Source organism: Neophocaena asiaeorientalis, unplaced genomic scaffold (genome assembly GCF_003031525.2).
Source record: "Neophocaena asiaeorientalis asiaeorientalis breed wild unplaced genomic scaffold, Neophocaena_asiaeorientalis_V1.1 scaffold217, whole genome shotgun sequence".
In the NCBI taxonomy this organism is placed as follows: Eukaryota; Metazoa; Chordata; class Mammalia; order Artiodactyla; family Phocoenidae; genus Neophocaena; species Neophocaena asiaeorientalis.
In genome coordinates this window covers 5450468-5464898 of record NW_020172293.1, presented here as the reverse complement: position 1 = coordinate 5464898, position 14431 = coordinate 5450468, and the positions used below count along the sequence as shown (strand labels likewise).

At 43.0% G+C, this 14431-nt stretch overlaps 1 protein-coding gene across 1 annotated transcript in view; it reads right to left on the bottom strand.

Annotated features, from left to right (window-relative positions):
• Window positions 1-14431, bottom strand: part of NEBL (nebulette) — a 335691-nt gene that overhangs the window by 206915 nt on the left and 114345 nt on the right. Inside the window, exon 3 of the mRNA XM_024766146.1 lies at window positions 5893-5977. Coding sequence (XP_024621914.1) covers window positions 5893-5977 — 85 coding nt within the window. The remainder of the gene's footprint in view (window positions 1-5892; window positions 5978-14431) is intronic.

Genomic DNA, 14431 nt, shown 5'->3' with positions numbered 1-14431 from the left:
AAATGTGCCACATCAAGTGAATTAATATTTCTCCTTTGAAGTACTTATTCACATTCAGCCCTTCCTAGATGTGAAACATAATCTCTCATCACTTTCACTGCCTCAAAACCTTGAAAAGAAACATGCTGAAGCTTCTCCCTGTGAACTTTTACCTTTACATACATGAGAAAGCGCTTATTGTGAGAAATAAGAAGCATCACCCTCGGATCAAAATACGGCATCAAATGGTGAAAAAGCAAAAGATGCGAACTATAAAGCTGCCAAAATTAGGTTCAAAGAAGATGGAAAATTAAAAAGCAAATATGAAAGGCTTCTTGTCCGAGATCAGCGGAATATAAGAATGACCAACGAAAAACTATCTGGAGAGACAGTCTTCCTGTTTAGAAGTATGAGGTAGTCGCGTGAGATAAGGGACGGTAAGAGGACCCAGCAAGGAGCAAAGACTCGTCAGCTAAGATCGGGAAATCGGGAGAAAAAAGATATGCATTTAGAAATGGGATCCACAGCTGGGCAGGATGCAGCAGGCCACTCTGAGATCCCATTATGTACCTGTCTGCAGAAAAGCACTCAGGCCTCCAACTCCCTGAAAATGTTTTTAAACATAATTAAGATACACACAGCTCTCTGCAGCTCTTGTCACAGTTGCAATTTTGCCTATGTTCGTTAATTTTTTATTATCGCCCTCTCCCCCACTAGACCATAAATCCCCTGAGAGTGAAGGTTTATATGATTTTGCTCACTACAGCATCCCCAATATCTAGCACAGAATTTGGCATATCATTGGCTCCGGGTGGCAAATGAAGTTCAGGTCAAATTTATGATCGGGTTGGGATGAGATGTGACACATACACAGAGGATGCTCTCCAAAGGAGCTCTCCAGTCATCTTTAGACAATTACTGATGTTCCCTCGTCATGGATCTGTCACTTTGAAGGAAGTCAGTCCTCGGTGATACCTTATTCAAAAGCAACTGCCACCTGAGAGAAGTCCTGCTTTAGGTAATAACTGAACACCATACTGGCTGGTTAGATGACAGAGAACAGAGAGAAAAAAACCCTGAAAATGGAAGACAGAATGAGGAGGTACAGAAAGGTACCTAGGGCAAGCCAGGAAGGGAATGCTGGTCACAGCCCTACCTCCGTGACCTTCCAGAGGTTTATATTAGACATGTGTCTTCATTCCTCCCGCAGATATGTGTAACTATTACATTTCCCTATAAAAAAAACCATGTCAACTTCTCACCTTACTACTGTCATATATCCTGTTCCCTGTGCGCCATGTTTTTTATGCCCCCAGAGAAACGTGGAAGATTAAAAAAGAATTAACATAGGGCTTCTCTGGTGGCGTAATGGTTGAGAGTCCGCCTGCCGATGCAGGGCACACGGGTTCATGCCCCGGTCCGGGAGGATCCCACATGCCGCGGAGCGGCTGGGCCCGTGAGCCATGGCCGCTGAGCCTGCGCGACCGGAGCCTGTGCTCCGCAACGGGAGAGGCCACGACAGTGAGAGGCCCGCGTACCGCAAAAAAAAAAAAGAAAGAATGAACATAGATTACAAAATGAAAACTCAAGATTCCAGAATAATCTGTATTCGATCCATCACAATTTTCAATTTCATCTTATCAGCACTCATAAATCACACACACTCCATTTAAGAACCCAGGGAGCCCCAATTCTCCATTATTTTCAGGAGGATTGCAAACAGCTAAGCCAATCACATAAACAACCAAGTGGGAAAGCTAGCTAATGTTTTGTCTTTCAGCAGTGCTTTTCAGAACTCTGGCCTACAGAGGCCCGAGGCTTCCTAAGACATTCATCCCAAGGCCCTAGAGGGGGAGGGTGGGGAGAAGCAGGGGAAACACCCCCTCCCCTTGCTAAAGCTACAATGGCCCTGTTTTGCTCTCTTTTCTATGAAGGCTTCCCCTCAAAATTCCATTTGAAGAACAATTTCCCCAGCTTTATGAAGTCCATAGACTCCTGATGGAAAGTACTCAAAGCAGTGCGCCGTTTCTGCCACAGCCTGAAAACAAGAAACACTTGCTACAACATCATGTGAAAATAATAAGTTTAAAAACTTTCTCTCCTAAGGGGGCTTTCACCTCACTTAAGTTTTTAAAGTTTAGGGGCTGCCCAACTTACAAAGAGTTTGTGTTCCAGCAGTTTAGTTTACCAGGCAAGGCTTTGGAACTCAAGGCTCACCTCCCCACAAAAACAAGGACATCACACTGGTCCCGAGGCACGCAGTGAAAGGCCGATGCCCCACGGATGAAGTACAGTGTTACTAATACCACTAGAAGGAAAAGTCTCCACTTTTGCGCCGTACGGTATGGGCCACTGTGGGCCAGTGGAGGCACCTAACCTCCAGTTATGCTATTTCTTTGAAGCAGTTCATCCTGTGAGATGCGATGGAAAGGGAGCTAGTGAAGAAGGAATGCTTCCCCTCCCCCGCTTGTCCGCAGCGTTCCAGAGCCATCCACAGCCAGCACGGTCAGTGGCTACCCAAGTGGACAGGCACCAGTTATGTGCAAGCTGGATAATGCCTGTAAGCCACCGCCTATCACCAGTTCTGAAAAGCTAACTCATGGTTTCCTTGTTTATTCTCCGGTATTTCGTATCATTTTATTATGACAATCGGCACCTAATACAGATCCCAAAAAAGCTTGAGAGGATCTAACACTCAGGCAAAAAAAAAAAAAATGCTGGCTATGTTCATAACCCTCTGAAAAAGAAAGAGACCGAGACAGAGAAGAGAAAAAAGGAAAAGATAACAATATGTTAACCATAAATAACTTCCTAGGTTGGACTGAAATTTTATTTTTGTTTTCCCTTCATTTTGGCTCATTTGGTAAGCTAATGAACTAAAAGAAAAAATAGGAGTTTTAACCAAACAATTCTAAAGGATTTCAGAATTTCAAAACTCGGAGTAATGAAGAGATTTGGCTCACTTAGCATCACAGGTTATCAAAACAAGTAAATAAAATGTTAATAGTCAATCTTCCACCAAAACTGTTGAGCTGTTCAGAATTCTTGGTATCAAAACTCAAAGGGAACGCGCTACCACAGAATCAAATCATTTAATATGCTAACATGAAATGATTTGCCAGTAGTGAATACTACCATTAGGGTAGATATCTTTCCATGTCTTTGCAAAGGTAGAAACACTCTAGAAGTATTTTAATCGCTCATGGAGAAGGAGAAGGAGAAAAAGGAGGAGGAGGGAAAAGAGAAGAAGAAGGGGGAGGGGAGGAAGGGGAGAGAGAGGACTTCTGCACCTGAGAGGAGTCCTTCTACATACACTGCCCTATTGGCTTGTACTGAAAGTATCTGCTTACACATCTCCTTTTCTAGGTGCTCTCTGAGTAATGTGACCAGAGTACTGGTTGAGATTGTGGACACTTGGGGCTCACAGATCCAGGTTCTATTCCAAGTTCAATTCCTTGCTAAGTTTGAAAGGGTGAGTTCTCTAAACTCTCTAAAGGTTGAATGCTTCATCTAAATAGGGATAATAATAAATACCTGTCTCATAGGGCTGTTTGAGAGGAAATGAAATAGTACATGTAAAGTTATGTGCCCCGAATACAGCAAGATTGACGATAACGATGACGACAAGGATGATGATGGTGATGCTTTTCCCTCCCCTGACACCCAGCACAATTCCTTGTACATAGTAAGTAGTCAACACGTGTTTCTTGAATTGAGTTGAATTTCCCCATGCCATCTGTCTGATGAAGTCCTACATTTTCTTTCTGAAGGAGATGATTTTTGAGCAAAATTTTACAGAAAATCTGATGCCTTCACCTGACCACTGCTTGGAGACCCCATAGCGCGTTGTGCCCCTCTATGAACTCCTGTCCCACGAGCCCAGAACCATGTGTGTGCTCTGTCTTCTGAAGTTCGCAGCTTGCTACCTACCTGAAAGAGACTAAAATCAGCCTTTCATGAAACACTGACTCCTTTTTTTCTTTGCCTTTCCAGAGGTCAGGCGTGTGGTGGGAAAACAATAAATGCTTGTTCCTGGACCAAGGAGACGACACCTATAACCACTAACTGAACCCAAAGGGAGCGGTGTGCTCTCTAAAGGAAGGAGATAAGGGTTCATATCAGATCCTCTGTCAACCTTCAAGGCTCCACTCAGACCCCCCCCACCAGCCGCCAGCATGAAGCATAACCAGACCAACCCATACTCGCCCCCCCCCATTTCTGAGTCCTTATTTTAAATTAAACATATTTTAATTTAATGGGGGGGTGGTATGTTAGTCCTGTTTCCTCAGACACCCCGTGAACTCTGTAAAGAGAGGATTAACTAATTATAAATTCTATCGCACAGAACAAGGACATGTAACAGGCAGGAAACAGATATTTGATTGCTTGATTTAGTTCTGTTTTCCAATGTGCTCGAAGTACTTCTCCAGAATTACCTAATTAATCCTAACTTGATGAGAAGAAAGGCATATTGGAGCTGCACAGACAGGAGCCAAGTCCTGGCACCCTCCGCGGTGTGAATGAGCAAGGAGTGTTCTTGCTGGCTCTGCAATAGTGCCTCTCTTTGGCCAGCACTCAATTTTTTGAACTAATAGCTTAGCACACGGAAAATTAGCATTTTACATAAACCGAAAACTAACTGCCAACCAAGTCTTCATGGCGTTGTTAACCAATAGTAAACCCTACTCGGGAGTTTTTTTCCTCTAATTAAGTGGACTGGGAAGTGGTCCCAAGTCCTCCAGAAAGAGGATGGAGGGAACTACCATCTCCCCTGTGATCAGATAAACCCGCGTGGAAATAATTAGATCCGTTGCAACTGAAAGCTGACTACTCTCATTACGAACAGCTACAACTGACATTTTCAAAGAGTGTTAGCTAGACACCTCCCTCCTTCACAAAGTCTACTCTTCTCCTTTTTCACATCAAGGATTCTCAGGGACCATGGTACTCATAATCAGCCTCCACAGTCATACAATCTTTTTTTTAACTTTTCAAAATGCTTTCACGCCTAACTACCTATTTGACACCTGCAGCCACCCTCAAGACAGGTAGACAAGATCAGATAGACTGTCTCACTTTACACCAGCACAAAGAATCCCAGTGGCTGGCCCAAGGCCACAACCAATGAACAGTGGAAGGGGGACCTCAACTCAGCCTTCCCTCCCCGCTACTCAGTGTTACTTTACCTCCCCGCTGACCAGTGGGCTGCCACATGGCTGCTCAGCACACACGCTGAGGACTGCTCGGCAGTCCTACGCCGTGGCCGGCAAGATAACCTCTCTGAGAGAGAGCACCCTAGGTTTCTCAAGAAGAGACGGGGTGTCCCGGAGGAAAACAGTGTCATTCAAATCCCTAGTCTTAACCGACGTGTTTCGCCATATTGAAGGCACGTTTCCATCCAAAATGGTTGACTGGGAGCCAATCATGGTGTTCTAATCTTTGTTCATGCTGTCAGTGTGACATATGAAAGAAATATGAATAAAGTGACAGGATGAAAACAAAGCTAGTGGCTGGTGTGAGATACACAGACAGGGTGTTAGCCCCACACTCACTGCAATTGGGTCAAGTTAACACCTCTTTTTTCCCCTACATATGCAGTGTGGAAAAGCTATTTATAAAATGTTTTTAAATATTTAGGACCAAATAAATCAATATTGTTGGGAAACACTTACTCTGACCAGAGCTCATTTACTCGCCCTAGTCCCACGTGGATAACAGAACCAAGAATATCAGGGTGATCCAAGACCGGGAAGAAAACAGACATTCAGTACTTCTGCCCGGACTGCCCACCCAGGCCCGCTTTCAGTCTGCACGCCGGCTGGTGACCCGGCATGAGCAGTACGATGACCGAAGAGCGGCCTTGTGAATAATAGTTAGAACGAACGTGACGAAAATAGGCCTTTCAGGAATTACCTGACTCTGCAATTCACTTTGCTGTTTCAGGCGAAGATTTTCGGGTGTATCTGCCACCGTGGTGAAGGACTGCTTCGGGTAGTGTCTGTGGAGAGATTGTTTTAAAGAACATAATTAAACTACTGTGGCACAAAACAATACTTTAACACCAGTTGTTTCATGCTTCCCTTCTGTACCAGTGGAAGAGGTGTCTCTCCTCTTAGCCAATTATTCTGGGTCCCAAGCCCTCCTCCGTTCTCATGACCCTCTATGACCCACTTATCCCCGCTGTCTCCCAAAATTTCACCCTCCGCTTCTCTATTCTATGAGCTACATCCCGTCAGCATCCAAGCGCACTCAAGGCTCCCCCGACTTCTATCCCTCCCTCCACCCACACTACTCTAGCATGAGGTCCTAGAGTCTGTTCTCTCCTTCAGCCAAACTTCCTTACAAAGAGGACTAAGCTCTCTGTCTCTGCTCATCTCTTCCAGCTCTCTCCTCAATGCTATGCATTCTAGCTCCTGTTGCCAGACGTTTCTCTGGTTAAAGCTGTAATGGCTTCCTGAAGCACAGAGGAGCCAACAGACATCTTTTGGGCTTCCTCTTGCTTAGCCTCTCCTCCATCCTCTTCCTCGGTGTCTTTGTCCCCACACGCTCCTGGCCAGCTTCTCCCCTTCTAGCTGTTCCTCCTCTGTCTCCTGGGGGCTCCTCTCTGCCTATCCTCCTTCAGGGTTCTAACAGGCTTTCTTCTCTCCTCAGCGTACGCCTGGGTGATCGCCGGGGCGATCTCACTCATTCCCACAGCTCTGGGTACCCCCTCTATGCATGCTGATCACTTCCAAATCTACATCTCTAGCCCAGCTTTCCCTCCTGAATTTCAGAGCCACTGGCACTTCCACTTGTGCATACCCCATATTCACCACACATCCAGTCTGAAATCCAACAGTCCATCATCCCACCACAATCCCACAACGATTTTTTCCCCATGTATTCTCTTTCATTAATTACTGCCCAGTTGCCCACACCAGAAACCTGGGAGTAATCTTGACTCCGCACACATCTAATCAGTCCATCACCAAGTCTATTGATTTTACCTCCTAAACATGTCTTGATTATATTTACTTCTCTCCGTCTCCACTGCATTTTTTCATTTTAGGCCACATTTATCTTTTAGATAACTACAACACTTGCCAGTCTGGCCCTTCTAATCCAACTTGGCAAAGCAACGTTTCCCCAATGCCAACCTGATCACCTGACTCCGCTGAGTAAAACCTTTCCATGGCTTCCCATTGATCCAAGAGAAAAGTCCAGCCTCCTGTCCCCCAAGGCCCCCTCGATGAGCCTTCTGCAGACTTCTCGCTCACATCCACACTCTGGCTGAGAAGTTCACCCCTCTCCTTCCCACCTCTTCCCCTGCATGCTTTTCCCTGGCCTGGAACACCCCACTTCTCTGGTTAACTCCTCTTTATCTCTTAGGTCTCGCCTTCGATTTCACTTTCTCCAGGAAGCCTTTCTGGTCTCGCACATGTGTCCTAGAATGTACTTTCTGTCCCATTATAATTTTTTTCGTATTCATTTGTATGTCCCTATTGACATATCTCTGTCTCACAGTACAAGGAAAGTTCCGCGGCCGCAAGAACAGGCTATCTTGTCCCTTGTCAGAGCACATTCAGCACCTACCAGCATCTGGCTCATATGACTTCAATAAATATTTGTGGAAAGAAGAATAGAAGGGAGGGAAGGAGGGAGGGAGGGAGCAGGGTAGGAGAAAGAGGGGAGAGAAGAAGCCATACAACCACAGTGCATGTCAGGCTACAGAAAGCTTCACCGCATTACATCATACATAATGACATATATGCAAACACACAAACCCTCCTGGTGGTGAAGTGATGGCATCTACTCCCATGTGTGGTTAAGAACACCAGCGACTGCCTCTGCTCTCCATGCCCAGCCGGCACGGAGGGTACATCTCTGGCTGCTGTGACTCTATCACCACAAAAGCTGTGGAAATCAGAGCCGTCCCTCAAAGAGCCCCCACTCCCTGTTTCCTTCTCCCTGGCCCCTCTCCTTGGTGATGTCCACCCTCCAAATCTTCCTGTGGTTTCTCAACAGTCCTCTAAGCCTCACTATTTCACCATAATTTTTTTGCCTTCTTAGAGCAGATACAAACCTGATTTAAATTTTTTCATGATAACTCAGGGTCATCTAAATAGACATTATCAGATCATGAAACAAAGCAGTAGTGCTTTCAACGTTTACAAAGTTAGGGATGGCCTAAATCCCATGAGATCTTTGCGCTTTTATGTCTGTTGGACTGGCAAAGAGATCATTTCTCACACACAGCAGTTGGTCTTGCACAGCCTTCTTCCCTTCTGGTTTCCTTCTTCTATCCCAGGGTAAGCAACTAGAGAGTAGTCAAGTTTAGTGAAATGTTGGTAAAACTAGAGTTACTGGTTCAACTGAGGAAGTTGTAATAGGCAAGGTATCTCCCTCTCCGTATCCTGAAGTCATAGACTTCGTGTCAGCCGCACACTATGGGGGGCTACTTCTTTTTCTTTTTAATTTATTGAAGTATAGTGGACTTACAACATTATATTACTTTCAAGTGTACAACACAGTGATTCGATATTTTTATAGATTACTTGGGGGCTACTTCTGAACTGTGCTCCAGACAGGTGAAGCTGGACAGACAACTTCAGTGTGTTTCAGAATGTTTGAAACTCAACCTTGGAAAGCTGAACTTCACTGGACTTTAAAATGTAGGCATTATGTATGTATTGGTATACTTTAAAGCTAAAATAACAAATTAGCACTTTTTTCTTTCAAAATACATTCTGTGGAGTAAAGTTTCACAGAGATTTTCAGGATTTCCACAATGTTTAATTCAAAAATGTTATGTATGTATTTTAACTACTTTTGAAACTGTAATTAAAATCTACTCTCAAACATGTTACGGAAAGTTTAACCCACTGAGACTGTACTATACTAACTTGCAGGTTAACTCAGTTCAGGGGCAGACTTTGAGGGGACAACCTTCTCCTGCCATTTACGTTTAATGAAAAATTATGTTTAAAAGTTAAAAATTACATTTTAAATTAAGCATAAATTAAATATTAAACAGAATTTTTAAGTAAACATAATTTAAAAATTAAACAGAATTTTTAATTAAACAGCATTCTAAGATGGAAAATTGAACTGTTGTGGGGGGGCAGGACATTCAATTTGCAATTGCTTCTCTGTATGTACATGAACTTGGCCCACACCAGGCAAAAATAATGTCTACTTGGATACTAACAAAACCTCACTTGCCACTCATATCTCCCATTTTAAAATTATCATTTCATGAAAATAATCTATTCCCACCATTTGATTTTATAATGAGAAAAGGTGATAGATTTGAACTTACAAAATACATGCATATAAATAAAACACCACTTTAACACGTTTGATATTGGGAACCCATACTAAGTTCTATTTGGAACAAAGTTTTACACTGAAAAGAAAAACAAACTGAAAAGCTTCTGCTTTTTTCTTTCTTTCTTCCTTTTTAGAGGACATACTCTGCTCACGTGACGGCCGAAGCAACAAACTTACTTACATGCTGAGCAATTATATTGAGGACTATAAACAGATTGTTGATACTTTGCACTTTTTCCAATATCCTTCCCAATCCTAAAATTTAATGATTTTGTAATAATGGGTAACATAACTTTCTCTGAAGATGCATAACAAGAAGGAACTATCCAGATTTTTGATCCAGAAGAAAAATTCAACTTAGTATTAATAACCACAATAAAAAATGCCGAGGAAAGGAAGAATTCATATCTGAAACTACTAGGAGTCATGAGCACTACAATGGATTAAAACCTAAGGCTTTGGGGACCAAAGTTATCTTCAGAGCTAGCAAAATTCAAGTGAAGGACTTCCCTGGTGGCGCAGTGGTTAAGAATCCGCCTGCCAATGCAGGGAACATAGGTTCGAGCCCTGGTCCGGGAAGATCCCACATGTTGCAGAACAACTAAGCCCGCGTGCCACAACTACTGAAGCCCACGCGCCTAGAGTCCGCGAGCCACAACTACTGAAGCCTGCACGCCTAGAGCCCGTGCTCCGCAACAAGAGAAGCCATCGCAGTGAGAAGCCCACGCACAACAGTAGCCCCCGCTCACTGCAACTAGAGAAAGCCCACGTGCAGCAACAAAGACCCAATGCAGTCAAATTAAATAAATAAATAAATTTATTAAAAAAAAAAAAATTCAAGGGAATAGGGTCTTGGGAAAAAGTGCCTAACAATCAAAAGAGAGTGGAATCGTCTCATGAGTTGGAACCATGAGACACAGAAGTAGTAAATGTAATTACAGACATGGCAGCACACACTATTTACATAAAAAATAATAATTACAACATCTGGAGAAACCTAATGAATTTTGCCAAACTGGACACATCTGAAAATCCTGGATTTCTCAACATCATGTCCACGTAGCAATGTCCATCTAAACTAATCTGACGATATTCTGCTCTGAAGTCATAGTCTCAACTCCCACCCACTCACTGCCCCACCCATAAAAGAAAAACAGACCCAGAAATAAACTGAGGGCTCAGTGGTCCCTCATGGGATCATAGGCACAGAGAAGCAAAGCATTTTCAAACTAATTGACGGTACCATACAGTTAATTCTAGCTCTGCACAAATACTGCATTTAAATGATTGTAGAAGTGTAGACACTTCCTAAAATAAGTGTCTTGAAAAGAAAGCTCCAGGAAAGATGATTTCTTCACTAGGCTTAGAGGAAGAAGGACATTTTCTCCTTGTCCATATTAGGGGACAGAACTTGGGGCATAAGGCACGGGGGCATGAAAAAACACATGTTGAAAAGGAATCAGGAAAAAAGTAAAAAGAAAAAAACCCAAAAGATGGGGTGGATAAATTGGTACATTAAAATATTTCCTGGATAATAAAATATAATCATGGAACTATGACAAATAACACATTGGGAGGTGGTGGAAAGATCTGAAGAATATCGTGAAATGTTTAAGCATCAGAAACAGAAGCCTCTTAGCTGAAATATGCAGGAATTGGACGAAGCGTATGTGTCAAGATTAGGCTGACAGCTGCAACAAATCCAGATTTCGATGAAATGCTACATTAAAGATAAATAAAAAGAGAAAGAATCAAGATAATCACAGAAGACTACAACTGAAACAGCAAAGTTAGGTCACAAGAAGAGGGCTTCCCAATTTTTTCATCCCTGTGAGATTCAGTTGACAAGAATATAGGAAAAGTTGTATGTAAACCAGGAGACCAGAGCTGGGCGGAGCGAGGAAAGCAGTGTAATAAGCAAATGGCAACCTCCACAGAGACAGTAATGAGACAGAACACTATCAGAGAAGAGCAAGAATCCAGAACCTCTCACTTTTTATCCAGAGCCCAGGGGTCACGAGAGCACTGGAGCCAAATGGCCTGGGTCTGGACCTGGCTTTTCCACCTACTGTGTGTCTTTGGCAGGTTTCTTAATCTCTCTGGCCTCAATTTCCTCATCCGTAAAATCAACACAATGATAGCACTTGTTACGCTTGTTGCAAAATGAATACCTGTAAAGCATTTCAGTGTCTGGCTCATCAGGCACTCAATGAAATATCTATTATTAATAACAAAAAATGTTATCATTACTATTATTTCTATTACTTTCTCTTTGCTTTACTGCAAAGTGACTTACCCTCTGTGTCTCATTGCCTTCATCTATATAGCCTCTTGCTAGAAACACATGGAAGAGCTTTATAAATGGAAAACTACTCTAAGTGTGAGACATGAGCAAACCACTTAGCTATGTAAAGCTAAGATCGTTATGAATTTATTTATTGTAAACCCTGCAGTAATACAATGGTTCTCAACCACTGTCCCTGGAGGATAGCTAGCAACAGGCGATGTCAGGAGACATTTTTGGTTGTCACAACTGGGCAAGGTGGTGAGGAGACAGATGCTATCGGCATCTAGTGAGCAGAGGCCAGGGATGCTGCTTAACATCCTGCAGTGCACAGGACGGCCCCCACTCCAAAATATCTGCAGTGCTGAGGCTGGGGACCCTACACAATAGATCTCTAACATTATAAGAGGCCACCAAGTTTAAGACTGCTAGCTGTTTCCAACCGCTAGCTGTTTCAAGATTTTCCAAGAGATCTTCCAGAAAAAGACCAGAGATCTTTTTTTTTCATTCTCCCCTGCCTGGCAAAGTCAAATGGCCTGCCGTCTCCCCCTAATCCTGAGCCACAGTGTGGGTCAGTGATGCCTGTCTGAGTCTCCTCCTCTCCAGCACTTAAGTCTACCCACCCTCTCCAGTTTTCTGTTTCTCTGACCACTGTTACAGTTCTACTCAAACTAGAACAGCTGAGAACAGAACTCAGGTGTCAAAAGCATTTATTATTATAGCATTATTTACTGATGGGCCCTGTGCAGAAAAGAGTAAATAGAGCAGGCCCAAATGCTATCTATGAAAAGCCAGCTTTCCAGGTTGGCCCTTGGCTAGTGTCTAAGAACTTGGATTCTGGGAGGGTTCCCAGCATCCCTAGTTGATAAGGGTGGAGCACTGTGCCTAAGCTGTATGTACAATCAATAAGGTTGATGCAGAGCACTCGCTCTCCTTCCGGGAGTCTGGAGTTTGGGTACATGCCAGGCAGAAGAGCCCCCCGGTAAGAACCCTGGGAGCTGAGTCTCTTAACGAGCTTGAGTGGTTGGCAACATCTGACACGTGTTGTCACAGCTCATTGCTGGGGGAGCTAAGTGTGTCCCACGTGACTTTCTGGGAGAGAACTCTGGAAGCCCATGCCTAGTTTCCTCTGGATTCTGCCCCACGTGCCTTTTCCCTTTGCTGGTTTTGCTTTGTATCTTTTTGCCGTAATAAATCATAGTCACAAGTATGACTCTAGGCTGAGTCCCGGGAGGCAGGACTAGAGAATCATCAAACCTGGGGGCAGTCTTGGGAACCTTAGGCCCTCTTCTGCCTACCAACTTATCATTCATGAAAGAGGAACTGTATTAACATTTTTAGTACATTATCTCCTTTAAGACAACGCAACTTTATCTCTTAAGAACACTGAAAAGGCAAAAGTTCTGACCTCGCGTTATTAAATTGACTCTTCAGTTCCGCCTTTCTGAGTCAGGTGAGGGCCTGATGACTTTTCTTTGGACCATCGTTTTATGATCTGATTTTACCCAAGGAAGTAATTTTACCCAAGGGTCAAGATCATAACTATATTGGATAGTGGGGAGATGATAGAAGGTTTGAACACAATTTTAAGTATCTCCCAAATTAGAACAACTCCATTTTGTAGCAATAATGATTGTTTCACATCACTCAAAATTATCTTTAAAAAGTGAAAAATAAAACATTTTAAAATAACCAGGCCCTGAGAGAGATTACCACCACCAGGGTCGTCTATGAAGCTGCTTATAAAGGATGCAATGCAGCAAAAAAGAAAATAATTCCAGAAGGACAAGCTGAAATGCAAAAAGGAATGGTAAGCTAATAAAATGCTAAATGCAATGCACCACACACATGCATACGCGTACACACACCCACATACACACAACATTGTATGGAAAAAGACAGAGCTAAAACATCTGATAGTAAAATGAGAAGGTAGCATGAAAATAAAGCATTCTAAGGTCCTTCTGTTCTTCATGAGAAAGGTTAAGACATTACTGAATTTTAAACTGTGCTTAAATAAATGTGATAAAATTCTAAGGGTAACCACAAAGAATGGAAACATAACACATAAATTCAAATCCTATAAAATGGAAAAATCAAATTTTTTAAAACTGCCAAAACTAACTCAATAAAATTTTTAAAAAGAAAGAGAATAGAAACAAAAAGCAGCGTAGAATAACGAGACAAATAGAAATTTAACAGTTGGGAGAAACAATTCAATAATCACAAAAATGTAAATGGGTTACATCTGCTAGCTAAAAGATCAATATGTAGTCATATTTTTTAACACCACTATAAAATAGCTATATTAAAGTGAGACAAAATATACTTTTAAAGTAAAGGCATTATTAAGAATAGAGACACTATAGGGGCTTCCAAGGTGGCGCAGTGGTTGAGAGTCCGCCTGCCGATGCAGGGGACGCGGGTTCGTGCCCCGGTCCGGGAGGAGCCCACATGCCGCGGAGTGGCTGGGCCCGTGAGCCATGGCCGCTGAGCCTGCGCGTCCGGAGCCTGTGCTCCGCAACGGGAGAGCCCACCACAGTGAGAGGCCCACGTACCGCAAAAAAAAAAAAAAAAGAATAGAGACACTATATAGTGATGAAGGCTCAAGTCACCAAAAAAGCATCATCTTAAATGTAGATTTTAAAAAATATGTGTGTGTATATATGTATACACATATATATAAGGAGAGAGGGAGAAAGAGAGAGAGAGAGAGATTGTGTGCACATGCATGCAACACTGATGACAGGGAAAACTGGCATATTCACCAATATGGTGAGAGATTTCAACACCCCTCTCCCATGTATCGCTAGGTCAAGCAAACAGACACAAAATGAATAAATATATCAAACATGTGAA